The 27,880-nt window shown below is 40.0% G+C and overlaps 2 protein-coding genes across 2 annotated transcripts; both read right to left on the reverse strand.

The window, feature by feature from the left end:
* Positions 1 to 149: 149 nt before the first annotated feature.
* Positions 150 to 4,525, reverse strand: LOC132954338 (uncharacterized). Its single transcript, XM_061026876.1, has 4 exons — positions 4,361 to 4,525; positions 2,391 to 3,164; positions 2,067 to 2,236; positions 150 to 1,164 (listed from the first exon to the last, which is right to left on the reverse strand). Exons 2-4 carry the CDS (start codon positions 3,117 to 3,119, stop codon positions 270 to 272), a joined length of 1,794 nt encoding a protein of 597 aa, XP_060882859.1. The 5' UTR covers positions 3,120 to 3,164; positions 4,361 to 4,525; the 3' UTR covers positions 150 to 269.
* Positions 4,526 to 11,345: 6,820 nt separating this feature from the next.
* On the reverse strand, positions 11,346 to 27,864 carry LOC132954127 (uncharacterized). Its single transcript, XM_061026595.1, has 5 exons — positions 27,723 to 27,864; positions 24,581 to 26,353; positions 13,669 to 14,452; positions 13,345 to 13,514; positions 11,346 to 12,348 (listed from the first exon to the last, which is right to left on the reverse strand). The coding sequence occupies exons 3-5, from the start codon at positions 14,404 to 14,406 to the stop codon at positions 11,466 to 11,468; spliced, it is 1,791 nt and encodes a 596-aa protein (XP_060882578.1). The 5' UTR covers positions 14,407 to 14,452; positions 24,581 to 26,353; positions 27,723 to 27,864; the 3' UTR covers positions 11,346 to 11,465.
* Positions 27,865 to 27,880: the final 16 nt, after the last annotated feature.

The raw sequence follows: 27,880 nt of genomic DNA on the forward strand, positions 1-27,880 counted from the left end.
CTTTTTCTACACATTACGTAAAGAGATTACAGAATGCTGATAATCAAGCATTTAAATGAAGTAACTAAAACTTTAAATCATCATTTTTGGTTGTGATCTTGTATTTTTTCATTTTCGCAAATCTTTTGTGGTTGCGTTGCCCTTTTCGGAACCTAAATAATTTGCATGTGTTGTCCGGATGTTTTGTATTTAAACTTCCTTCAGCTTTCTCTTTGTGTTCCTGGTCTGTTGATCTTTCAGGGCCACTGTAGTTTTAACACTAAAATGACCTACTGATCAAACCAAGCCTGCAAGGCTCTGTACAGTTCAGGATCTGCAGATAACATGTTGTCTGCAGATGTCATGTATGTGCCGTCGATAGTGTATGAATACTGCTTGTTGAGGTTCTCGACCTGCCCAGACAGCGTTTCTTGTGAGGATCTACCCAGACATGCTGCGAGGTGGACAGTTGCTCTGAATGGAAAGATAAAGAGCACTAGGGACAGGGCCAGAGTGACAACATAGAACGGGATTTTCATCGGGAACCTGTATGGAATGAAGACTCGGTTTGTCCCAGGTTGACCATATTTTCTTTGTAGCTCCACCACCTCGTTCCATGCTGGGTCTACTGGTTTCAGAGGTTCAATGAAGATGTTTGGGATGAGCCCTGCGCCAGAATTCTTCATTGAGTTCCAGTATGGTGGCAGATTGGTGGGCAGATGGTTTAAGTCATTTTGACAGCAACAAGGTGGTGCACAGCCGAAGAGCCTGTGATGAGGTTGTAGGCTTCCTGTAATAATACCATACGCCACTTTAGAATCAATGAAAGAGTTCCAGGGAGAATACAGGATCACATCTTCGATTGTGGACAGAGGGAGCAGAGTGCTGGCTGGCATCAGGGGCTCTTCAATTGATCCATGTGCTACGAAGATGATGTCGATGTCGATGTCGATGTTCTCTCGGTCTGTCTTCTTCTTTTTCTTTTCCAACATTTGTTTTATATAATAAAACATGTCCAGGAGTTTGAAGAAGATCTCAGTGTCATAATTATCTGACAGCCATGACAAGATGGCTTGATCTTGACAATATCTTTTAACAAACTTGATGAAGTCTTCCTTTTGCTGAGGACTCCTGTTGCTGTTTTCAATGCAGTTCTTCAGTACTTCAAACTCCTTAAACATTTTTCTGTTGGAGGAAAATGACAAAAGGGGCATCTTAGTCACAATTTTCCAATAAATCAAAAAACTTTGTCTTTCTAGGAGCTTTTTGACAACAAGGTATCTGCAAAGGGTGCATGTGATTGCACCACCCTGCAGTTTTTGCCAATCTTCACAAAGTTGACCAGTTCCCCAATTGCTCCCAAAGGCTACACCATGCATGTCACCAATTCATTTAATAAAATATTGATTCCATTAGATCTACAATATAACAGTGAATCAATCAATAACAATAAATCTTCTGTATGCCTCCTTTTGATTATTTTTCCATGTTGAAAGCTATTTAAACATCTACCTTGCCATTTCTGGAGCCCTGTGTTGAGTCTAATCACCAATCAGAGGCTGTCCTTCACACTTTCCACCAACCAGAGGCTCTGTTACTGATGTGAGTCAGCGCTGATCTCATCCTAAATAACTCTGAATATAATTTATAAATCTTTGAAATTATGTGTAAATTACTATGTGCACTTGAATGGTATTGAAATGGACATGTGCAGTGCAGAAATGTCTTTTTCATAATCTTTCACTTCATTTTTTTATTTATTCTTTAACAGTTTGGCATTTCGACATGAAAAATTGACTGTTGATGTCAGAAGACAAACAGTTAGCTCAGCCGTTAGAGGGAGCACTTCTCTCAGTCACTCAAAGTGGATTTGTAATGTGTTACAATAAAAACTCCCTCAAAACATCCACACTGCTGCAAATTTAGGCATTTTTTGGTCCAAGTAATCCAGGAGGACTGATCAGTTATGCGGTAGTTATTCACATCTTTCTCTATATGATCTTACTGCACCCTACAAACTCTTCATAAACATATTTCATGTAAACAGTTTGTGAGAGTCTATGTGGAGAATCACAAAAATATCATACTTGATCTTATCCAGCTGCTTCCTCAGAGTGCGGCTGATCTTTTCAAGGTCGTTAGCTGTATCTCTCAGTGATTGGCTCGCTTCAGTCACATGATTCTTCTCAATCATCTTTTTCCATTGGTTGATTGCCTCAGGAAGTTCAAACGCGATTCCAATCGCTCCCCCAACAGCCTGACAATGAACAGAATCAAGACATGGTTTACTTTTAACATAATAAACCAACATATACATGAATTGTTTCATGTAGTAATGTGATATACATTGCAATGTAACACCGTTGAGCATTATTTACTTTAATAATTTTTTTGTAGTTAATTCATCTTACCATGGCACCTCCTTTAAGGGCTGTTTTAAGTCCAGTTTTAGAGACTTCTTTGAACAGTTGTTGGCCTCCTTTGGCAAACAGAAATTTTAATTCCTTCCCACCAGCTTTCAGTGTGAAAAATGATAAAATACCAGCAAGTCCGACCATCAGTTCAGGGTTAAAGACTCTCTGGTGGAGCCCTCTGTTGCCTGGTCCTACATTAAAAAATAAATTGGGCCGTTGGAGCATTTGCATGATGAAGTGAGGATGCATTCCACTTCGTCTGGCCATGGCTCCCAAGATTTCAGTCACGACATGACGGTCCAGATCATCAGGGCCTGTAAAGGATCCCGCCTGCTGCCTCTCTTCCTTCAGCTTCTGGAACAGTTTCTGGATTTTTTGGGTAATTTCATTGCTCTGACTTTCTATCTCCTTTGCCTCTTTCATGGTTTTGCTTGACGAGAGGTGCTCAGCGATTTTAGTAATCACAGATATGCTGAGACCTACGCCTGAAAACACTAAACCTAACAATGGAGCAGCTGCACCGCCGGTTAACAGAGTGGCCACACCGGCTCCAAGTAAACATGCAGCTCCAACCACTGCCGCTGAACTGCCAACAGCTTCACTGGCGTTACATTTCTCTCTGAGTGACTCAAGCTCCTGGGCCAGCTTCTTCAGCTTCCTTGCACACTGCTCCCTCTGCTCGATCCAGGAGAACATTTGCTCCAGCAGCTGGTCTGCAGTGGACATGGTGGAGATCTCTGTGTCCTGCTGATCTTGCAAATAGGTTAAAATCTGAAAGAAGAGAGTCAGAAGTGGAATAACAACACACTTTAAGTTCCCATCCAAAACCATCAAAGAACAGTTTCTTTGGTTGAATTTAAAGCAGACTTTGGGACATTCGGTCCAATTCAATTAATTGAGATAGTAAATAATACTAAATAATATGGGCTTTGAATAATCGTTGATTAGTTTCTGGTGACAATCAAAGTATTTTGGCTTGAAATGCCCCTTCCTGACGGTAACAAGGGCAGCCTCAGAGCCCTGAGCCTTACTCTTTATATAACCAGTTAGATATCTCCAGTTATATATTTTTTTCCTTAGCTGGTTATCTGATAACATTCAACTGAAGCAAATAACCCAACAATGAAGCATCAAGTAACCTGATCATGATCAATGTTTAAGATGCACGAGTCCAAACGGTGAATGAAAATATATTTTTGTTTGAAGGTTATGTAATTCATTACGCCCAGAGGGGCTTCTAGATCAAAATATGGCTGCCTTGTACTAACAAGTCCATCTGGTTCTGGTAACAGAGGTGGTAAAAGCTTGGTTGTTAACTTTCGAAGGGCTTTTGCCTTTTTGGCAGACTTTGTTTTTGTAAATGCTTTTCGTGTTTTGCATTTTTCTGCACTTTTTGTGAATATTTTTAACTGCACTTTGGGAGGTCGGCTAAAATAAATTACACCATTGCTACATTTTATGACTACGCCTGTCTTTTTTCTCCAATTTTTAGGTGTTTGAAGGATACCCATGCTAATTTTCTTTTCCTTTAAGCCCAGGATGTTTGTTTAACCCAAGTGTCCAAGGAGGAATTCATAGGTTCCTGTGTACGAGCAGTTTTGCCCGCCCGCCAAGCAGCAAAAAATGTAGACCCCTCCCTATAAAAGCATCAGAACTTAACTTTGTTCTAAGGCACTCTTACTGCATCATGTTCATGATAATAATCTGTCAACACATTTGAATAAATAAGTCTAAATTAAACAAAACTTGTTACTGAGTGTTAGCTGACCGCGTGTAAAGAAATGTTTGTCATCATGCTGGGCAGTTCTACAAGAAGTTTATTTCTTTGGGGCACAATAGAGAAGCTGTATATATTCAAACTTTGTGACGATGTGCTGGTGAATCATAATCTTTTATCAAAGAGGTTTTATTCTTAGAACGTTTTTCAACATGAGAAGCCAAGATTGAAAAAGGAACGAGTTTCTTACCTGTTGCTGGAGTGAAGTTCAGACAGATTCTGAGGCCAAACCCACGATCAGCTGTGTTTAAATAATGTCCAAACTGAAAGCAAGTTCAGACTCTGTGAATGATCTTTTGTCTGACTGTTACACAGATTCTTGACGGCTGTACTGCAACTCAGTTTCTGTAAAACATGTGACTTCGTGTAAGCAGGCAGCTGTAGAGAATGCTTTCACTTTCTCCAACCATGGTGAGGCGTAGTTTCCCAGTATCAATCAGTGCAGGCTACAATCTGTCCCTGAATGTTGTTGTAATATCTTAACTGTAAGTGCTACTTGACATAATTTTCTCTCCAACCTCAACAACTGTTCCAGAGAGTGTCATTTATCTGGACGCCGAAAAGGCATTCGACCGGGTGGAATGGAGCTATTTTTTTTTTTCCCTCGGACAATTTGGCTTCGGCGAGCGCTTAATTTTGTGCTTGAGGTTGCTATACACATTGCCACAAGCATGCATATATACTAATACTATTAGGTCCAAATTCTTCCCTCTAACGCCGGGGACACGCCAAGGTGGCCATTATCCCCACTTCTCTTTGCCATAGCTATCGAACCTTTGTCTATAGCATTTAAAGCCGACAGACTCATCCCAGGCGTTGTGGGGGGGGGGGTGTTTGAGCATAAAGTGTCACTGTATGCAGATGAACTATTGCTCTTCGTATCGGATCCCAAAAGAACCGTCCCACATATCTTAGACACTCTCAAGACCTATGGTGCGTTCTCTGGGTATAAACTCAGTTATTATTTCCCTATCAACCAGCTGGCAGGGGATATTGCACAGTCTGATTTACCATTTACTCTTTCCCCAACAACATTTAAATATTTAGGAATCAATGTTTCTCGAAGTATATCATGTCACTTTTTGACAAAAATGTATCTGTACTAACAGCAAAAGTTAAAGAAAATATTCAAAAGCGGAACAGCTTGCAGATCACCCTAGCAGGCAGAATACAAAGTATCAAGATGAACATCGTCCCACGCTTTGTATCTATTTCATATTTTCATGTTTGCCTTTGTTCCTCCCCAAGTCATTCTTTCGTAGCATTGACAGTATGTTTTCCTCTTTTATATTGGGCAATAAAGCTCCAAGGCTTCAAAACTCCTTATTACAAAGGAATAGGTCACAGGGAGGTTTGGGGTTACCATATTTGCAATTCTATTACTGGGCAGCCAACATGCCAAACATTGTACACTGGGCCTTCAACCCTGAAATTCAATGGTGCCAACTAAAATCACACTCATGTTTCTTCTCCTCTTTAAAGGCTTTGGTGTGCCATGCCAATAGACTTAAACCTACACAGTGCACAAATAATCCGGTAGTCATATCCACTCTTAAAATTTGGCAACAAATCAAACAACACTTTGGTTGGAACACACTCCCCCATAACACCCCGATATGTAATAATGAACTATTCAAACTGGCTAAGATTGATGCCAGATTCTCGATTTGGGCCACACAAGGTCTTAGCACAATCTGTGATTTATATAGTGAAGGCACATTCTCAAGCTTTGCTGAGTTGTGTACGGCCTTTAACCTACAGCAATCCGACCTCTTCAGGTACTTTCAAATTAGGCATTTCCTTAAATCAAACACGCCTTCTTTTCAAGATATTCCACCCTCTTCGGGAATTGATAAACTTCTCCCGGTGATGACAATGACGAGGCAACATATTTCATTTTTATATGACCTTTTAACTCCAGATGCACCTACAGCCTTACTGAAAATTAAAACGGAATGGTAAGCAGAACGTGGCACTATATCTGATGATTAGTGGACTTGGAGGCGCTTGAAGAAATAAAATCTTGTTCATCTTGTGCAAAATTTCAACTCATACAATTCAAAATTGTTCATAATGCACATTACAGTAAGTCTAGACTTGCCAAGATTTACCCGAATATGGCTGACAATTGTGATAGATGTTCCCAGGCCCCTTGTAATCTCACTCATATGTTTTGGTCTTGTCCGAGACTGGGGGAGTACTGGAAGTCTTATTTCAGAGCAATTTCGGAAATATTAGAGCAAGTAATAGAACCATCCCCGAGGATTGCTATATTTGGTATACCTGAAGCTGGCAAAAACATATCAGCGAAACAAGCAAACGTAATCTCATTTACCTCTCTAATAGCCCGTCGGAGATCACTTTTATTGAGGAAGAAACCTTTGCCCCCCTCACCTACTTCATGGTTACGTGATACAATGTCTTTTCTAGAGTTGGAAAAGATCAAATTCTCAGTATGGGGTTCGACGGACAAATTTTACAGTCATTGGAAGCCCCTGATTGATTATGTTGATTGATATTTGGGGGGGGGGGGGGGGGGGTTGAAAAGAGGAGAAAAGAATTGGACTAATCTTATTATTATTATTATTTTATTCATTTATTTTATTGCACGTGTTAGTATTATTTTTACTCTATTATTATTTATGTTAGTATTTCTGTATTATTGATTTTGCACCAATGTACCTCTTATTGTTTAATTTATTTTATTAGTACTGTTTTTAGTTGTTGTGTCTTATTGGTGGAATTGTCATTGTGGGGGTGGAGTGGCAGGGGGAGGGGTTGGATGGGTGGCTCAATAGGAAATTTGTAGGATGTCATTGTGTGTTCCAAAACCTTAAAATGGCAATAAAATATGTTTATTAAAAAAACAACAACACTTTTGTCACATCACCCCACTTTCAGCCACAGCTAACCCGTTACTTTAACACTGTGATGAGCCCCTTCTTTAAAATATTCTGTCATACCGTCAAGGTAAAGAAAGTCACGCTCAGATGTATATATATATATAATTTATATATAGTCTACAGTACTTGTTTGATTGTCTGAGGTAGAATCTGAATGACTGATCTCTGCTGCTAGCTGGTGTTCAAACAGCTTATGACACTCAAGGCTAAAAGTAGAAGTTATACAGCTTACTGATTCTTAAAGAACTGAGGTGGATTTCTTGCTGGGTTTGACATCTGGGGCGGCCCGACTCCACCTCAACTTCGAGCACAAAATGAAAACACCCTTTTAACGAGATTATAAAAAACTGAATTCTATATTTTATGATTCGTTTTATTTAAATGATTTGGTAAAATATTTACTTTTACCTAGCACAATGTGCACCTTCTAATACACAGTGTTGCTGCATAGCTTCTTTTTTTTTTTTTAAACATTGTAAATAGTAGGTTTTCATCCCATTGTGTTTCCTCTGCGTGTCTTGACTCTGTGACCACTGACCTATATGAAAAAATACCTCTTGACTCAGGACAATAAAAGACCAAGATCAGGAAAACATACATCTGAGTTACCAAGCTACCATATGTGAAATATATCAATTTATTTGTTTGATGTTGTTAACTAAGGATGAAGAAAATGATGTAATTAGCGCACTATTTTGAGCTTTGTGTCTAATGGAACGTTTCTGATTTTGTGTGTGGATTATAATTTACCTTTTGGGACCTTTGGTGTCCCCTGAACTAAAAATTATGAATTGACATGTATGAATAGAGCGCCACAGGAATGAGTCCTAAAACCTGGGAGTAAGTTAGAAACGTGTGTTTGCCACGGAGCTTTTTATCTGCAATGATCCATAATCCAATGCAAAAATCCCATAGGCGAATTCTGAATAGACCCCATGGCGATGCAATTTCCGGGTTGGCCTACAAAAATATGTAATTTAGCCTCTTTAGCCTCTTGTTATCCGGCAGTTGTTTTGATATGCGTTTGTTTGTTTTGTGATGTTTATCAGTTTGTTAATTTGTGGACTCAGTGCTGACGTAATCACTTTCTGTTTAAGATGTGTAGCCCATTTGAACAAACTGTTTGCCTGATGATGGTCTAGTACTGAAACGTGGCAAGTAAATGTTTGTTTGCAAGTTAGACGGTGTGCAGGAGTTCACCAAGTTATGATGGACACATCACAGATTGCTCTCATACACACCTGAAATGGATGTGCCAAGGATTTTCCATTTCGTGAAACAACATGTGTGTTCACTGTATCTGTTAAATCTGATATTATAAATATTTGGTCCCAAATGAAAGCACATATAAAATAAATATAAATCATTGATATCCCAGTAATGAGCCAAAGTACAGTATATTGCTCTTCTTCATTAGTTAAGTTATAGTTAACACTATTATGAGTATTTGTCCTTGTTTACCTTTCTTGTTTTTTTTTGTTTCTTTTTTTGAGAATTTAGCTGACATGTCAAAGTTTGATAGAGAACATGTAGATTAAGAAATAAACTTTCTGTTTAGACTTAATATCAGTTAAGCAGTTTGGGAAGAAGCAAGGGGCAGGTATGAGTAGTCAGGGTGAATTTTCAAAAAGAGGCTTTTATTCATCTTTAATTGGATACAAAAAAAACATGCAATATAACTGTGTAAGAGGTTGACTAAAGAAAAATGATCTCAGGCTGTGAAAATTGAACATAAACATTAGTAAAACTGATCAAACTCAAAAGGTTGAACCCCATTTTAAAAAGAAGGGTGACACAAAAATACACAGAACAGAAAAATAAAAATGAAACAAATCAAGACAAGATTAGTCAGATTGTTTGACATAAAAAGCAAGATTCTCGTATACATCATCTGATGAAACTCAAATGAACCAGGCCTCAAGTGGATTAATATTACAGGCTGTTTTAAAGAAACGTATGTTCAGGCACAAAGCAAACCCAACCAAAGAAACCTGAAGTACAACCCAGGGTCTTGGCTGAGGAAAAGGAAGACCCAGATCATAGTCCTGATCAGACATTTGTCCAAAAAAAGAAGAAAAGAACCTTTACATTTGCCTGGAAACAACAGTTTCCCACAAAATAGATGCTGATGCTGCACCAGATCGGAATTCTCCAAAAGTCCCGCAGAGCCAATTGTCTTGTTCTTACAGGTTACAGATGATGAAACGTAGCCCCCCGATACGACGGAGGATTAGGGCCACGTAAAAAAAATAAAAAAATAAATACATTTCGAGATTAAAATCGTAAATTTACGAGATTAAAATCGTAAATTTATGACTTTAATCTCGAAATTTAAAAAAATAAAACAAAAATTTAAACGTGGCCCTAATCCTCCGTCATACCCCGATAACCTCTAGCCCTTATGTACAAATTTGAGAAAACCCAGACAAGGGAGCAGCTGCTGCCTGGCACTACCTGATAACACTTTCCTGGATGCTTATTTACAATATATATTGCGCACAATTTCCTTAGTATTTCTATACCATGTATATGAGCTTTAACATACTAAGTACATGATTAACCATAGTTTTAATCACAGAGTATATGAATACAGTCTTGATAAGAGTTAAGATAGTTTAGTTAAATCAACATAGTTAATCAATGTGATGGATAAAAGTTTTTTACCATTACATTTTACACTGAAAGTTTGCACAACTAAATGGAGCTACATTATATTGACTTAAACAAGGATACAAATGATGTCGAATAACAGAAATCTACTTAGATCGGGGGTCCAGATGATAACTCTTTCTTAAACCCAGTGGCAATTCTAGAGTCTGTCGGGGCCCTAAGCAAAAACGTATTGGGGGACCTTCCAACCAGCATTATTCACCATTATGTCTGCCAGTGCCTCAACGATTACTCGTCTTCCTCTTTTTTCCCTCCCATACAGAAAATTCCTCTTCAATTTCATCGACTAACTTTAGTTTTCATAGCAAAAATGCATGCAAAGATAGCAGGGCATGGAGAGGGAGTGCTGTCAAATGGCACCCCGTTAGGGAGGTTTCCTACTGTCATTGTTTGTCAGCCCTCTGGGGCCCCCTACTGGTCCGTGGCCCAGAGCAGTTGCCTGCCTTGCTTGTTGGTAAGCAGCGCCTCTGCCTAAACCTCACCAGAAAATGACAGTTTTGTTTGTGGTGGTAAAAGTGCTAAAAGGCGCAATTTGATCTGGTCTGTTTTAAGAAAAGATCGTGGTTGGTTTGGGTTGAGAAACAAAAATGTGTACAGAGGTTTAATAGGAAACCAACTAGTAAGTGATGGAAATGACTCACCGTCTGAGAGATGAGAAAAAAATACTTTAGCTATTGACAACATCATGTAGGAGCGTTAGCCTTCAGTTACATGATTGGGGTGTCAGTAGCTCAGTCTGTAGGGACTTGTGTTGGGAACCGGAGGGTTGCCAGTTCAAGTCACGGTGCGGACCAAATATGGAAGTTGGTCTGGTAGCTGGAGAGGTGCCAGATCACTTCCTGAGCACTGCCAAGGTGCCCTTGAGCAAGGCACCAAACCCCCTCCCCACCACCAGCTCAGGAGCGCCCGCTGTGGGCAGCCCCCTCACTCTGACATCTCTCCATTAGTGCATGTCCATAGGATCCTGTTTGTGCATGTGTGTGAATATTTCAGCCTATGTGTGTGTTGAATGACTTACAGAGTGTAAAAACAGAAATGTCCCCTTGCGGGGATCAATTAAGTACATTTTAATCACTAATGTTAGACCCCTGAACATAGTTTTATATCATATTAAGTATGTCACACATGAAACATTATATAGTATATCACACAATTATTACAAGTTACAGTAGAAACATAACATACAAAAATAGTAGACTATGGGGCGCTGGTGGCGCAATGGTTAGTGCTCGCGCCCCATGTATGGAGGCTGTCGTCCCAAGCGGGCGGCCCGGGTTCACATCCCACCTCCGGCCTCTTTTCCTGCATGTCATTCCCCACTCTCTCTCTCCCTGATTTACGACTCTATCCACTGTCCTATCTCTCCATTAAAGACACAAAAAGCCCCCAAAAAAATATTTAAAAAAAAAAATACTGCAATGGTATGAAACCAAAACAAAGGAAACCGATTTTCTTATGAATGACTTCTTTAAAAAGAGATTACAGAATGCTGATACTCAAGCATTTAAATGAAGTAACTAAAACTTTAAATCATCATTTTTGGTTGTGATCTTGTATTTTTTCATTTTCGCAAATCTTTTGTGGTTGCGTTGCCCTTTTCGGAACCTAAATAATTTGCATGTGTTGTCCGGATGTTTTGTTTTTAAATTTCCTTCAGCTTTCTCTTTGTGTTCCTGGTCTGTTGATCTTTCAGGTCCACTGTAGTTTTAACACTAAAATGACCTACTGATCAAACCAAGCCTGCAAGGCTCTGTACAGTCCAGGATCTTCAGAAAACATGTTGTCTGTGGATGACATGTATGTGCCGTCGACAGTGCATGAATACTGCTTGTTGAGGTTCTCGACCTGCCCAGACAGCGTTTCTTGTGAGGATCTACCCAGACATGCTGCGAGGTGGACAGTTGCTCTGAATGGAAAGATAAAGAGCACCAGGGACAGGGCCAGAGTGACAACATAGAACGGGATTTTCATCGGGAACTTGTATGGAATGAAGACTCGGTTTGTCCCAGGTTGACCATATAATCCTCGTAGCTCCACCACACCGTTCCATGCTGGGTCTACTGATTTCAGAGGTTCAATGAAGATGTTTGGGATGAGCCCTGCGCCAGAATTCTTCATTGAGTTCCAGTATGGTGGCAGTTTGGTGGGCAGATGGTTTAAGTAATTTTGACAGCGACAAGGTGGTGCACAGCCGAAGATCCTGTGATGAGGTTGTAGGCTTCCTTTAATAATACCATACGCCAATTTTGAATCAATGAAAGAGTTCCAGGGAGAATACAGGATCACATCTTCGATTGTGGACAGAGGGAGCAGAGTGCTGGCTGGCATCAGGGGCTCTTCAATTGATCCATGTGCTACGAAGATGATGTCGATGTTCTCTCGGTCTGTCTTCTCCTTTTTCTTTTCCAACATTTGTTTTATATAATAAAATATGTCCAGGAGTTTGAAGAAGATCTCAGTTTCATAATTCTTTAACAGCCATGACAAGATGGCTTGATCCTGACAATATCTTTTAACAATCTCGATGAAGTCTTCCTTTTGCTGAGGACTCCTGTTGCTGTTTTCAATGCAGCTCTTCAGTACTTCAAACTCCTTAAACATTTTTCTGTTGGAGGAAAATGACAAAAGGGGCATCTTAGTCACAATTTTCCAATAAATAAAAAAAACTTTGTCTTTCTAGGAGCTTTTTGGCAACAAGGTATCTGCAAAGGGTGCATGTGATTGCACCACTCTGCAGTTTTTGCCAATCTTCACAGACTTGACCAGTTCCCCAATTGCTCCCAAAGGCTACACCATGCATGTCACCAATTCATTTCATAAAATATTGATTCCATTAGATCTACAATATAACAGTGAATCAATCAATAACAATAAATCTTCTGTATGCCTCCTTGTGATTATTTTTCCATGTTGAAAGCTGTTTAAACATCTACCTTGCCATTTCTGGAGCCCTGTGTTGAGTCTAATTACCAATCAGAGGCTGTCCTTCACACTTTCCACCAACCAGAGGCTCTGTTACTGATGTGAGTCAGCGCTGATCTCAAAAGTGTTTGAATAGTGATTAATTAATTTCCCTGTCAATAATCAATGGTTTCATAACCGCACAGCATCCTAAATAACTCTGAATATAATTTATAAATCTTTGAAATTATGTGTAAATTACTATGTGCACTTGAATGGTATTGAAATGGACATGTGCAGTGCAGAAATGTCTTTTTCATAATCTTTCACTTCATTTTTTTATTTATTCTTTAACAGTTTGGCATTTCGACATGAAAAATTGACTGTTGATGTCAGAAGACAAACAGTTAGCTCAGCCGTTAGAGGGAGCACTTCTCTCAGTCACTCAAAGTGGATTTGTAATGTGTTACAATAAAAACTCCCTCAAAACATCCACACTTGCATTTCAACTTAAAAAAAAAAACCTGCTGCAAATTTAGGCATTTTTTGGTCCAAGTAATCCAGGAGGACTGATCGGTTATGCTGTAGTTATTCACATCTTTCTCTATATGATCTTACTGCACCCTACAAACTCTTCATAAACATATTTCATGTAAACAGTTTGTGAGAGTCTATGTGGAGAATCACAAAAATATCATACTTGATCTTATCCAGCTGCTCCTTCAGAGTGCGGCTGATCTTTTCAAGGTCGTTAGCTGTATCTCTCAGTGATTGGCTCGCTTCAGTCACATGATTCTTCTCAATCAGGTCTTTCCATTGGTTGATTGCCTCAGGAAGTTCAAACGCGATTCCAATCACTCCCCCAACAGCCTGACAATGAACAGAATCAAGACATGGTTTACTTTTAACATAATAAACCAACATATACATGAATTGTTTCATGTAGTAATGTGATATACATTGCAATGTAACACTGTTGAGCATTATGTACTTTAATAATTTTTTTGTAGTTAATTCATCTTACCATGGCACCTCCTTTAAGGGCTGTTTTAAGTCCAGTTTTAGAGACTTCTTTGAACAGTTGTTGGCCTCCTTTGGCAAACAGAAATTGAAATTCCTTCCCACCAGCTGTCAGTGTGAAAAATGATAAAATACCAGCAAGTCCGACCATCAGTTCAGGGTTAAAGACTCTCTGGTCGAGCCCTATGTTGCCTGCTCCTGCACTAAAAAATAAATTGGGCCGTTGGAGCATTTGCATGATGAAGTGAGGATGCATTCCACTTCGTCTGGCCATGGCTCCCAAGATTTCAGTCATGACATGACGGTCCAGATCATCAGGGCCTGTAAAGGATCCCGCCTGCTGCCTCTCTTCCTTCAGCTTCTGGAACAGTTTCTGGATTTTTTGGGTAATTTCATTGCTCTGACTTTCTATCTTCTTTGCGTCTTTCATGGTGTCGCTTGACGAGAGGTGCTCAGTGATTTTAGTAATCACAGATATGCCGAGACCTACGCCTGAATACACTCCTCCCGCTAAACCTAACAATGGAGCAGCTGCACCGCCGGTGAACAGAGTGGCCACACCGGCTCCAAGTAAACATGCCGCTCCAACCACTGCCACTGAACTGCCAACAACTTCACTGGCGTTACATTTCTCTCTGAGTGACTCAAGCTCCTGGGCCAGCTTCTTCAGCTTCCTTGCACACTGTTCCCTCTGCTCGATCCAGGAGAACATTTGCTCCAGCAGCTGGTCTGCAGTGGACATGGTGGAGATCTCTGTGTCCTGCTGATCTTGCTAATAGAAAGAAAATCTGAAAGAAGAGAGTGAGAAGTGGAATAACAACACACTTTAAGTTCCCATCCAAAACCATCCAAGGACAGTTTCTTTGGTTGAATTTAAAGCAGACTTTGGGACATTCAGTCCAATTCAATTAATTGAGATAGTAAATAATAATGGGCTTTGAATAATCGTTGATTAGTGCTTTTGCCAGAGCATGATTTCAGCAGTTGCCCCTTATATTGCAGACAGTTTGACCACCAAAGACAATATTCATCCTCTTAAGAAAATTGGCTTACAGCTTTATATTTAACAGAATGTCTTTATTTAAAAAATAAAAAATACTCATCACTTATAAAATGGTAATAACACTAATATTTCGTCAACTAACGATCTCGAGGAGCCTAAGAGAGCTCAATAGCTCCCAGGAAAGTAGGTGGTTAGTGACTGAGATTTACAGATAGATACATGCAGTAATATGAGAGAGAGAGAGCGAGAGAGAGAAAGAGAGAGAGAGAACGAGAGAGAGAGAGAGAGAGAGAGAAGCCCGATAACTGAAGGCTTTGCCTCCCATAGTACACTTAGAGACTGTAGGTACCACTAGTAGGCCTGCATTCTGGGACCGTAATGTTCTCGAGGGGCAGTGCGGCACTAGTAGCTCCTTAAGATAAGATGGTGCCTGGCCATTTAGAGCTTTGTAAGTGAGAAGAAGGATCTTGAATTCTATTCTAGACTGTATAGGGAGCCAGTGCAGAGAAGCCAACACAGGAATAATGTGGTCCCTTTTCCTAGTTCTAGTCAGTACACGAGCTGCAGCGTTCTGGACCAGTTGAAGAGTCTTTAGCGATTTGCCAGAGCACCCTGACAAAAGAGAGTTACAATAATCCAACCTGGAGGTAACAAATGCATGAACTAGTTTTTCTGCATCATTTTGCGACAGGATATTCCTGATCTTCGATATATTACGAAGGTGAAAATAGGCTGTTCTTGAGAGCTAAAGGACGTATCTTGATCAAATAGAACTCCTAGATTCCTAACAGTGGTGCTAGATGCCAGGCTGATGTCACTAAGGACAGTCACATCACTAGAAAAAGTCTCTCTGAGGTTTTTAGGGCCTAGCACAATAACTTCAGTCTTGTCTGAGTTAAGTAGCAAAAGATTTCTGGTCATCCAGGTCCTAATGTCCTTAAGGCACGTTTCTATCTTACATAACTGACTGGTGCCATCGGGCTTCATTGATACATAAAGCTGAGTATCATCTGCATAACAATGAAACTGTATGGATTGTTTCCTCATAATATTTCCCAGAGGAAGCATATATAATGTAAAGAGAATTGGTCCAAGCACTGAACCTTGTGGCGCTCCTTGGATAACTTTGGTGTGCATAGAGGACTTATCATTAACATGTACAAACTGAGATCGGTCTGATAAGTAGGATTCAAACCAACTTAAAGCAGTCCCTGTAATTCCAAGTAAATGTTCTAGTCTGTATAGCAGCACTAAGATCTAACAAGACGAGCACAGAGAGAAGTCCCCTGTCTGAAGCTAGAAGTAGATCGTTTGTAACTTTAACTAGTGCAGTCTCAGTGCTATGGTGGACTCTAAATATGTATATATACATATGTATTCACAGTGATGACTTCAACCAGACCTACAGCATGCACACATTGAGTCCACAGTGAGGACTTCTTTCACAAAATGCATTTATGCTCTTAGACATCAATACTCTAAAGGCAAGAGCTTAAAACTATTAATGACAACAGGAGGAGGAAAATAAACATTTTAATCGACGAGGGTGAAAGTACAGAGATGTCAATAAATATAAAAGTAGGTTTTGTGTCCCAAACAACATAGCCTACGATACAAAAGAAGTGTATTACTTACACTGGTTATTTTCTTAACATGAATAATCTTAACCTAAAAAAAGTACAGTGGAAATAACTGATGTTAACTCGAGATAGGAAACACGGACGTTACTATCGTCCATCCATAACAAGCTATCTTAAATACAACAGATAAATTGATCCGTGCAGCACCTTATCTCTATGTCTTTTTCACATTTTTCCTCATCTTCTTCTTTTTCGTCCCTGGGCTCCCGAGGGCTTTGTTGTTGTTTTTTACATCACGGTCATTTATAACACACAAGGAAGAAGACTGCACATGTTGTCCGAAAAAGTAAAGCCTAGGTCCTATTCCCAAGCTATTCTGATAGCAGCCATAGAGGGACAGTGCAATTTAGAAATAAGGTTGTATAGGTTAGACATTATCCCTTTTGACATTGGTTTAGAAGGGAACCGTGGAATTAAACCCTGTACATAATACCTAATCTGTAAAAAAAAAAAAAAAATGCGTTCTAGGGATACCAAAGACGTCACTTAATTGAGAGAAACATGCAAACTGATTATCAAAGAACAGATCATCAAAACATCTCAAGCCTTTATTGTGCCAAATCTTGAATACACCATCAGAAGTCGAAGGGACAAAGAGGTGATTAGCTGCAATCGGGCTTTGCAATCAAAAGGTCTGCAGTCCGAAATGTTTTCGAAATTGGGTCCAGATGTGCAGAGACTGTTTTACTAAGGGATTACTATTAGGAAAATCAGAGGCTAGTGGAAGTGCAGCACCCAGTAGGGCGGGCAAGGATATAGGAGCACTAGCATAGACCTCCATCATTACCCAGACAGGACATGACGGTTCCAGATGTGTGCACCCAATACATCATACAGCGAATATTAGCTGCCCAGTAATAATACTGGAAATTAGGTAGAGCCATTCCACCAGTCTGCTTTGGTTGTTGAAGAAAAGCTTTACGTAATCGAGGGCGCTTCCCGTTCCAGATGTAGGACGTGATTAAAGAATCAAGAGATTTGAAAAAGGTCTTTGGGACAAGAATTGGGAGGCATTGGAAAAGATACAAAAAATTTGGAAGAAGCGTCATTTTAATTGAATTTATTCTACCAATGAAAGACAGGGATAAAGGGGACCATTTGGACAAAATCTGTTTAGCTTGGTCAAATAAACATAGGAAATTACATTTAAACAGATTCCAAGATAGTAGAAAAGGTCTGTCACCACCTTAAATGGAAGGTTAGTGATGTCAAGTCTCAGGGCTTCTTTGCTAATTGGAAAGAGTTCGCTTTTATTAAAATGTATTTTATATCCTGAAAACTGACTAAAAAGTTCAAATAAGGCGAGGGCTTCCGGTAAGGACGACGCTGGTTCCGAAACATAAATGAGTAAATCATCTGCATAAAGAGAGACCCTGTGCTCGACTCCTCCCCTGTATATCCCCTGTATTTTCCTGTTTTTACGAATAGCTATCGCAAGCGGCTCTATGGCGATAGCAAAAAGGAGCGGGCTAAGAGGGCAACCCTGCCGTGTCCCCCTGTTTAGGATGAAATATTTTGAGTGATGGTTGTTAGTTAATACAGAGGCAGAGGGAGAGGTATAAAGTAGTTTAATCCAAGACAAAAAACAGAGCCGTGTGTCATAAAGAGATAGTCCCATTCTACTCGGTCGAATGCTTTTTCAGCATCGACAGAGAGAAGACATTCAGACTCACCATGTTTGGGGGAATACAAAATGTTGAATAGCCGACGAATATAGAAAAACAAATGCCGATTCTTTATAAACCCAGTTTGGTCAGAGGATATGACGGAGGGGAGGACATCCTCTAACCTGCGAGCCAGAGCTTTAGCAAGGATCTTCACGTCCGTATTTAACAATGATATCGGCCTGTAGGAGGCACAATCTAGTGGGTCCTTATCTTTTTTCAACAAAAGAGATATGCAGGCCTGGTTAAATGAAGGAGGGAGTTCGCCTGCATGGATAATATTACAGCAGTAATTTCGCCTTGGGTGATAGGTGCTTCTAGATTGTTCCTCACTTCTTGAGAAATGGATGGTACATCCAAATTACTAAATAAGTTATCCATGATATCTTTATCTGCTGTACAATCTGAATTATATAAGCTGGAGTAAAAAACTCGAAACTTTTCATTGATTGCTTTCTGATCAGATGTTACACACCCATTGTCTGTCTGTACCCCAGCAATAAGCTGCTTCGCCCTCAGACCCCGCAGTTGATTGGCTAACAATTTTCCTGATTTCTCACCATTCATAAAAGTTGCTTCTGTTCCGAAGTAATTGGCTCTCAACCAGATGAGATGTAAGAACATTAAATTCGGTCTGGGGTTTTAAACGTTTCTTATACAGTTCAGGTGAGGGTGAATTCGCATACTGTTTATCAAGATCCAAAATCTGACTAGCAATTTCAGTTTGTTTTTGTTTTGAGCACTTTCTTTTATATGCTGCAAATGATATAATCACGCCTCTCAGATACGCTTTCATGGCCTCCCAAATTGTTTTATTGGACATTCCCAGTGTTTTATTGGTGTTTAGAAATGTTTTGATGTGGTTGGATATGTGTGTCAAAAAACTCTCATCCATAAGCTGCTTCCTTGCTATATCAAAGTCTTGGAAGGCCAGGGTAAGAACTATGGGTGCATGATCAGAAATAATAATGCTTCCATAGCTACAGGATTTGAGATTTGAAATAAAAGAATTATCTATGAAAAAATAATCAATCCTGGTGTAAGTAAGGTGAACGTGGGAAAAGAAAGAATATTCTACAACTGGCAGATTTGCTAAGAGCAGTGAGCTTTGGAGAGGAACGGTCTAGCACTGCATCCAGGAAACAATGAAAATCCCCTCCAAGGATTAACGAATGAGTATTTAGATCAGGGAGTTGGGAAAAAAAGTTTTTAAAGAATTGTGCATCATCAATATTTGGAGCATACACATTAGCCAGTGCCACTGACTTATTATAGAGTTTGCCTGAGACAATAATGAAGCGTCAGTTTTTATCTGATATAATATTTATGGGATCAAAAGGAATATTTTTATCAATAAGGATAGCCGCGCCCCTTGCCTTCCCCTTAAAGTCTGAGTGGAAAAACTGCCCGGTCCAGCCCCTCCCCAAACGCCACTGGTCAGAGTCACGTAAGTGAGTTTCTTGGAGAAACACTACCCCAGCTCTGAGCTGTTTTAGGTGAGTAAAGACTTTGGACCTCTTCACTGGATGGTTTAACCCCTTAACGTTCCAGCTAATGAAATTGAGATTACCCTTCATTTAGGGCCAATTTAGTGTGACTTGAGTGACTGAGATGAGTAGCTTTGAAAGAAAACAAAAATAAATGCAAAAGTAAAATTATCTGAGAAGCAAAGACAAGAAAACGAAAATAAAACAAACAAAAAATGACCTCCCACAAACCCCTCTCCCACATCTGTCCCCACATATAGCTCTGAACACCAAATGTCAGAAACCTCACCAGGTCCTAAAACAACCACTCCAAAAAAGTACTTCCTAACTTAACTATTTCCCACTAATACATTAGACAGTTAACCCTATAACATCAGAATACCATTAGATAAACGCCTGAATAAGCTAAGTAAGCAACATCAATAAAGCACAGGTTAACCTAAATTTGAACCTGAACATTACCTGTTTACTTCGATTATAACACCAGAAAAACGTAGTTCAGGACTACATTAGCTGGTCATCTGTATTAATTAGCTACCCATGCACTTTACTTTGACAAGTGTTGATCAAGATAAAATGTGTGGCAGGAAACCGAACATGTGCAGCCAGCTATATTGATTGGCATATAAACCAGAGTAGATCGCGGAAAAAGAGAAATGGACAGCTCAAATGTCCAATTATTTACTAACAGATGTCCGTTTATTTCTCTAATCTCTTACATGTTAATCATGGTGGAGTAGAGGAGCTCTGTTCCAAATTCTGTATGCAGCGGGCGGCTTCAGACACAGACGATAACCACTTTTTCTCACCATTCCGGAGAGTAATGCGCAGCTTCGCTGGGAAGAGCAGAGATGGTCGGAGTCCTCTTTTAAAAAGTTTGGCCATAACATCCTTATATTCAGCCCGTTGCTTCAAAACATCTGCCATGTAGTCCTCGTAAAAGCGGACTTTGTGGCCATCATACTACAGGTCACCTCGTTTGCGTGCCTCCCTCATTACCAAGTCTTTCACCTGAAAGCGATGGAAGCGAATGATGACAGGACGGGATCTCTCCTGAGGTCCAGGTTTAGGTGCGAGGCTGCGGTGGGCTCTGTCGAGCTCCGGGGCAGAAGTGAGCACCTTGTCGCCAAAAATGTCGAGGAGAAGCTGTGAGAAAAAGGCGGTGGGCCGGGGCCCTCGACAGACTCTGGTAAGCCCACAATGCGAATACTCTGTCTCCTGCTTCGTCCCTCCAAGTCGGAGAGCTTGTTGTCCCCCTGAAGTGATGCGCATGTAGCTTCTAGTTGCTCTAGACGTTGGCTAACCTCCTCCGCGTTAGACTCGAAATCGGTGATACGCCTTTCCTGTGCCGAAACCGTGGCCTGAATCTGGTCAAGTTTCGTGTCCAAGTTAGCAAACGATGTTTTGAAGTCCAAGGCTAGCGCTGCTCGGTGCTGCTCGAGTAGGTCTGATATACGAGCTGCTGTTAAAGAGCATATTGCAGGTTAAATCTTTTTGTAAATTAACACTTAACATTGTCTGATAAAGGTTGTAGAATAAGTCAATGTTTGATTTGATGTGTTATACAACACAAAAGGGCAAAAAAATTAGAGGAGAAAGTGGCCGTTTTCAGTATAGCTGTTTAGAACGCTCTTTTTTTCAACATCGCGTCATATGACGTAGAATGGGGGACTCGCGTTCTCTGACTCTGCTTTGATCCAATGTGCAGTAGGTGGTAGTGGGTGAGAACGGGCGTTTCGGGTCGTGTTTATTGTGTTTCTTCCATTGTATAACATTTAATTTGACCAGTCATTAAGATGGTTAAATATTGTTTAAATAATGTTTCCCTAATAGGAAGAAACATGGAGTTAGCTTTCGTGCCTGGATTCGCTTTGTGCAGTTGAAGAGACGGGACTTTATTTCTGCATCTGTGAACTGTCACAAAAACGCTGTCGTCTGTGGTGCTCATTTTTGGTAGAAAGATTATGTGCCTGGCGATATGATGGAGTTCAGGATGGGATACCGAAGCCAGGACCGGGTGAGACTAATGGCGGGCAGGGTCACCGGCAGCAGCAGCAGCAGCAGCAGCTAGCCCGGCTCCCGGGGGCAGAAGTAAACAAAGATCTGTCAGATTCAGCCCGACGGAAACGTGAGCTGAGCACCGGAAGTATTGGGTTTTGTTTTCCGACTCCAGATTAGTGGATAAACGGATTTCAATAGGTAGAATAATGTTTGTTTAATACATAATTATTAATAATATCATCGAAGCCTTCAAGCTAGCGGTGACATAGCATCAGGGACACGGGAAGAAGCTAGCCTAGGGGTGCTAAGGGTGCGCTGACACGCCGACACAAACACTTGAAGGAATCTTGGTGTTCATGCGTTACTTTTAAAGGAAAGGTATCCTTAAATGACTGATTTCCGACTATCCACTATCCTATCTCTACAATAAAGGCACAAAAAGGAAACACTGACAATGATGAAATAATTTGTTGATTTGCCAACTGATGTCTCCATACACAATTCAACGTTGGACCTAAGGACATTCAAATTCACGAGACCATGAATTCTGAGCAAAAAACATTAGCATGGCAAAGAATGAAACGTGTAGCCATTAGTGATTGCTATATTATAAACGGATTACTGATTGAGAGGATTGAACAGATTGCAAAATATGCTGAACTGTAACAATGAATGAATGAGTTTTGCGTGTATCACTCAATTCATTAAATCAGAATTAAATCTGAAAAAAAAAATAATAATAATAATAATTCTGAGTTAGGCAACAATAATGAGGATACGCCAAATGCTTTGCTGACAAATGAATACATGAAAAGCAGACGACACACATATGAACCAAAATACGCATAAACACAGATTCCATAGGACTACTCCCAGCAGTTGCTCTGGGCAGCTATGTCCCGCTTATGTGTGATGAGATACGAAGCCAGCATTGATTTAGAAACAGCTATGCCCTGCTGGTATTGAGAAGGACAATTCTGAGTGTTGGCAGAATAAATCCCCCAAAAAAGATAGGGTGCGAGCAGATGATAGTTTGATACTCACCGAGCAGGTTTGAATCGGCCGAGATAAATGAATAAATTGTATTTATCTGCTAAAATGAAACAAACAAAAACAGCAACAGTAAATGAAATGCACGCTGATAAATGACTCCATGATCAGCAAATCAATTCAAGAAGCATAACCACAGATTCCATAACCTACACCTAGCAGTGGTGTAACCAACCTTGGTTTATATATGCTGTATCCCGAATGGTTGCATGGAGATGCGTTGCTAGCCTAGATTTAAGAAACGCTATACCCCGGTTGCTTGTGTTGAGATGCGTGGCTAGCATATATTTAGAGACGGCTATACCCCATTTGCTTGCGTGGAGATGTGTTACTAGCATATATTTAGAAACAGCTATACCCCTTTTGCTTAGGTGGAAATGCATTGCTAGTTTTGATTTAGAAAGGCTATACCCAGTTTGCTTGCGTTGCCAGCATTGATTCAGAATCAGCTATGCCCCGGTTGCTTGGGGTGAGCTGTGTAGCCAGCATCCTTATGAGCAGAGTAACTTTAGAAGAGATGTACTGCAAAAGACAGAAACAAGAAAATATTAAATTAAAGAGAATAAGTACAACAAAAATATTTAAGAGTAGATGAAAAAGATGCTAGGTTAAAATAATAGGCCAGCGAACACTTGCAGATGAATGTAAGCAATTCCCCAGACCAGACAGTACTTAAATTAAAAGAATAAGTTGGTTGTTATGATTAAGCTACATAGAATGAATAGGAACAATGAGCATTGCAGAAATAAGCTAAGACTGAATAAATTCACGATGAAGTCAACCAGAGATCAAATGGATTCTCTCAGCTGAAATGTTTACCAGTGCACCAATAAATAGTAAAATGGCAGATCATTTATTTAATTTTCTATAATATAATTTTCATGCTTTTATTTAGTAATGAGCCAAAAGAAGCCATGGAAACACAACTATCACATTTAAAAAGGCTCTATTTTCTTGCCTCCTGCTTGACGCAGCTCATCACAACACAGCTGCTCGTTACCTGCTCGTTGTGGAGGAGGAGGGCAGGCGACTTATTACAAGTGAGTGACATTGACCGTACGGATTAATATCACGTTTATAAATGACCGTGATGTAAAAAACAACAACAAAGCCCTCGGGAGCCCAGGGACGAAAAAGAAGAAGAAGAGGAAAAATGTGAAAAAGACACAGAGGTAACGTGCTGCACGGATCAATTTATCTGTTGTATTTAAGATAGCTTGTTATGGATGGACGATAGTAACGTCCGTGTTTCCTACCTCGAGTTAACATCAGTTATTTCCACTGTACTTTTATTAGGTTAAGATTATTCATGTTAAGAAAATAACCAGTGTAAGTAATACACTTTTTCTTTTGTTCTTATTTTGTTTGAGAAACAAAACCTACTTATGTATTTATTGACATCTTTGTGTACTTACTTAGCTTTCACCCTCGTCGATTAAAATGTTTATTTAATTTATTTTTTTAATTAATAGTTTTAAGCTCTTGCCTTTAGAGTATTGATGTCTAAGACATTTTGTGCATGAAGTCCTCACTGAATAGATCTGTGTGCATCCTGCAGGTCTGGCTTTAAGGAAAACGTTTGGGGCTCACATGAAAAACTATGTTGAGGTTTCTGTACTGCTCTGAAGAGAAAATAATATTTTGTTTTCACACTATATTATAAAATGCAGATTGTTTAACAAATGCTCATCTTCTCTCTCCAGATGCAATCATAAAACATTTAAAACCATCCCCTGCCGTCCCTGGGCCGTCTGGGACCACTTCTGCTCCCTGCACTGTTTGATATTGTTTGCTCTGTTACACTAGTTATTTGTATTTATTATATTTTGTGTTTATTTACAAGAAATATTAGAGTTATAACCATTTTATTCATGTTTGTTTATAAGTATTTTTTATTTTAAAATAAAGAAATTATGTTACATATAAAGCTGTAAGCCAGTTTTCTTAAGTGGATGAATATTGTCTTTGGTGGTCAAACTGTCTGCAATTTAAGGGGCAACGGCTGAAATCTTGCCTAGGGCACCAAAATGGTTAGGGCCGGCTCTGCCTGCCATAGACTGTTTTTCTCTACCAGAGAGAGGCTGCGCCGCGGAGGCTGATGCGTTGTTTTTTCCCCGAGGACTGGCTGCTTGGCTGGATTGATTGTATTGAGTTAGCCACAGAGTATCAGGTGGAGATCGGCGTTGAGACTGCAGCTGAGGGTCCCCGAGATTGAAACGATAACGTGAACGTCTGACCTCGCATCTGATGGGTTGAAGTCGCTCATAACGATGGCATGAATGAACTAGTGGAAGAGAAAGCCATTTTTAAAAGAGACAGCAGCAATGTGATAGGCTAACAATGAGGGAGTGGAGCAGTGCTATTGGATAGATGTGACCAGGTGATGATTACGAGAAGTTATGAGTGAGCATGCGTGGAGGAGTGATTTGACATGGTATGATAATAAACAATAACACGAGTGTGCAAAATATAATCTTCCTGTCTGAACTTTCGCTAGAGCTACATTTAATCCTGTTACATGTGATGTATAGATGTAGTAGCCTACACCGGTATGTGTGATTACTGTTTTTGTCCGTAACTAAAACAGTCTGGACCTTGTTTATAATAGGCGAGAGAGAGAGAGAGAGAGCTATACGAGCAAGTCGGGGAACGTGTCAGAGCTCATATTGCGCACGGACAAAAACCTAAAGGTTAAATTGATAATCTTCTCTACGGTTTACTGGTTTACCAGTAAAGTATGTTTACTACATGGCATGGCAGACTGCAGTCTCTGTTAACACACTGATGCTGTCCAAACCGCTCCTATGTGCACAGAGTGCTTATCCTTCTGTCTGCTCATCTGCGCGTCACCCTCCCTGCTCTGTTTATTAAAAATCTATAAACTGATCATAAGCCACGTCTGAACTTTCAGTGTGAGGTTTGTAACACACCGTAATTTATTACAAACACACAGATATATTTGATTTTACACATCTCAGACGAAACGTCAAAACGTATAATACTGAGCCCTGTAAATGTAGACTTTGTTTTGGCAAAGCTGTTTCATTGGAGAACATTGGATTTTATGCTGTCTCATAAATATGCCTCCAAATATGCCTGATCTCTTTTGAACAACATCATGCCAATTTCTATGTTTTTGATAGAATTAGGATCATTTCATTTATTTTAATCGACTCACTGTGTGAACTAAAGCTTTGTTTAAAGTTGTGTTCTGCTTTTCATGTTTATCTCCTAGGTGTGTGCGTTCTGTGGGTAGGAGTGGTTTTGGCAGAACCAGCCAATGCTGCACCGAAACATGCCTGCATATAACCTACAACTGAGTGGGGCCATCCACTTTTCAGCTCCTGCAGTCTCACACACACTCTCTCTCTCTGCTCTCTCTTATCTGACCTTCTCCACAGGTATACTCCATTTTGTTTGAGAATGTTAGACTAAGTTACCTTTTGCTATGTTTGCATTTCACAAGACCTACACACAGACTTACTCCACTCATGCACATCACACACTACTGACTTTACTGACTTCCACACATTATATTGTAAATATTTCATTTGGTCTAGTCTGGTTTAATAAAGAATTATTTAAACTTGGTATTGTCTCCCATTTTTGTTGTGACTTCCTGAGTCGGGTCACGACAGCTTTAAAAAAAGATTTCAACTGGTAAGACACTTTGTGATTGTGTTTATTTATTTTTCTAATTGTCCTCCAAATGATGACTTTATAAATCCCCCCTCTTCTGGACACTGTCTCCTGATGGTACACACAACACAGGAAGGTAATGTGCCTTCCCAGAATGCCACAGGCCCAGCGGATCACCTGCCGTTAACCTGTGTAACGGTATTGCCTGGGGATAGGGACAAAATATTTACAATTAAACTTGATAGTCCTATTATTTACACAATTGAAAATGTATTGACAAAGGTAATAGATATGGGAATTCTTTGTTTAATTAAAGTATCGGAAAATCAGTCTGAGTTGTAGTAATGTCTTCAACTTGTATCTACATGCTTTGAGCAATCAAAGCTCATTTACAATAATAAAATAATAAAAGTCAGCAGAATTGCAGATTGTTTCTGCCCCACACATTCTCAAGTCTACTGGCCTGAAGGGGACCATGCTCCTGCCTGAAGGTCATGTATGCTATCTGCAGGACAAAGGGATTCAGACAGCAAGCCTCAGAACCTGGGTGCTGTGTCAGGCATGTTATGTCTGGTCTGGGGGTAAGGTTCTCTACCAACGCCCAGAAGGCACCCGCCTCTCTGCAGCACAGACTCTCCACAGCTGAAGACATGGGCTGACATTTCCCGCACAAGCACCTATCAAACATAAGTTACAGGAAACTGCTATCCCTCTCCCTCTCTGTCTTTTTAAAGCGCGTTGTTCAAAAGCGCGTGGCGCACGGCGATTTTGGGCATGTCCGACTATATTTTGGATTTTACGCAGCGCACAATCTGGGCGCATAGCGCGGAGCGGATAGATCATGTGGTTTTATTATAGAATACATAGTGTGTTTTGAGTGTGCATTTAACAAATCAGAGTGTCAGCTCTCATTCCCTTTACGAGTCAGATGCGCTAGCAGGCTAGTGTGTTGGTATTTACACGGCAGATTTCAGTTGTTATTCTGAGATAGCCTGAACTCTGTCCGGCTCATTTAACTTCTCTGCTTTGTGTCACTGAATACAGAACACTCAGGATACTGTATGAAATATGTTGATGGCGGATTTTAGTTATATTTCGCTGAATTATTCCTACAACTTCTGAAACGATCGAACAGACACGTTGATTATTTCAGCATGAGGCACAAAAGCGTTTCCTCATTAATGATTACAATCTCCAGACACACCGGAGACACGCAGACATTCTCTAATGTGCGCGTAATATACACTGGACAGTAGGCTATGTATTAATACTTGTAGTCATATGATTTATTATAAATAAATAAATAAATAATAATATGCAGCTGGGTCTTTCCTTGTTTGTTTCCCAGACTTAGACATATTTGTGCCGTATATTCCGTTGCTTTAAATTATATCTCGGATACAAGATGTTTCAGTACGAGAAATAGGGTTTATGGTAAGAAATTAAAGGTTAAAAGTGGCAGCTAGAAAACCGCGCCTATACTCCATCCTCCGCAAAACCGGAAGTCCCATATATGCCCTTAGAAAGATGATCAGCATGAGAAGCAAATATTGAAAAAGGAACGAGTTTCTTACCTGTTGCTGGAGTGAAGTTCAGACAGATTCTGAGGCCAAACCCACGATGAGCTGTGTTTAAATAATGTCCAAACTGAAAGTATTTTGTCTGACTGCTGCACAGATTCTTGACGGCTGTACTGCAGCAAAGTTTCTGTAAAACATGTGACTTCGTGGAA

The sequence above is a fragment of the Labrus mixtus genome, chromosome 20, assembly GCF_963584025.1.
Source record: "Labrus mixtus chromosome 20, fLabMix1.1, whole genome shotgun sequence".
NCBI classification, from domain to species: domain Eukaryota; kingdom Metazoa; phylum Chordata; class Actinopteri; order Labriformes; family Labridae; genus Labrus; species Labrus mixtus.

What these genes read in the sequence shown, in the direction of transcription:
- LOC132954338 (XM_061026876.1), bottom strand. Translation starts at nt 3,119, where the DNA reads ATGTCCACTGCAGACCAGCTGCTGGAGCAAATGTTCTCCTGGATCGAG. An exon ending in CCCTTAAAGGAGGTGCCATG is followed by an intron (nt 2,237 to 2,390) that starts GTAAGATGAATT and finishes GTTCATTGTCAG; the next exon opens with GCTGTTGGGGGAGCGATTGG. An exon ending in AAGCAGCTGGATAAGATCAA is followed by an intron (nt 1,165 to 2,066) that starts GTATGATATTTT and finishes TTCCTCCAACAG; the next exon opens with AAAAATGTTTAAGGAGTTTG.
- LOC132954127 (XM_061026595.1), bottom strand. Translation starts at nt 14,406, where the DNA reads ATGTCCACTGCAGACCAGCTGCTGGAGCAAATGTTCTCCTGGATCGAG. An exon ending in CCCTTAAAGGAGGTGCCATG is followed by an intron (nt 13,515 to 13,668) that starts GTAAGATGAATT and finishes GTTCATTGTCAG; the next exon opens with GCTGTTGGGGGAGTGATTGG. An exon ending in GAGCAGCTGGATAAGATCAA is followed by an intron (nt 12,349 to 13,344) that starts GTATGATATTTT and finishes TTCCTCCAACAG; the next exon opens with AAAAATGTTTAAGGAGTTTG.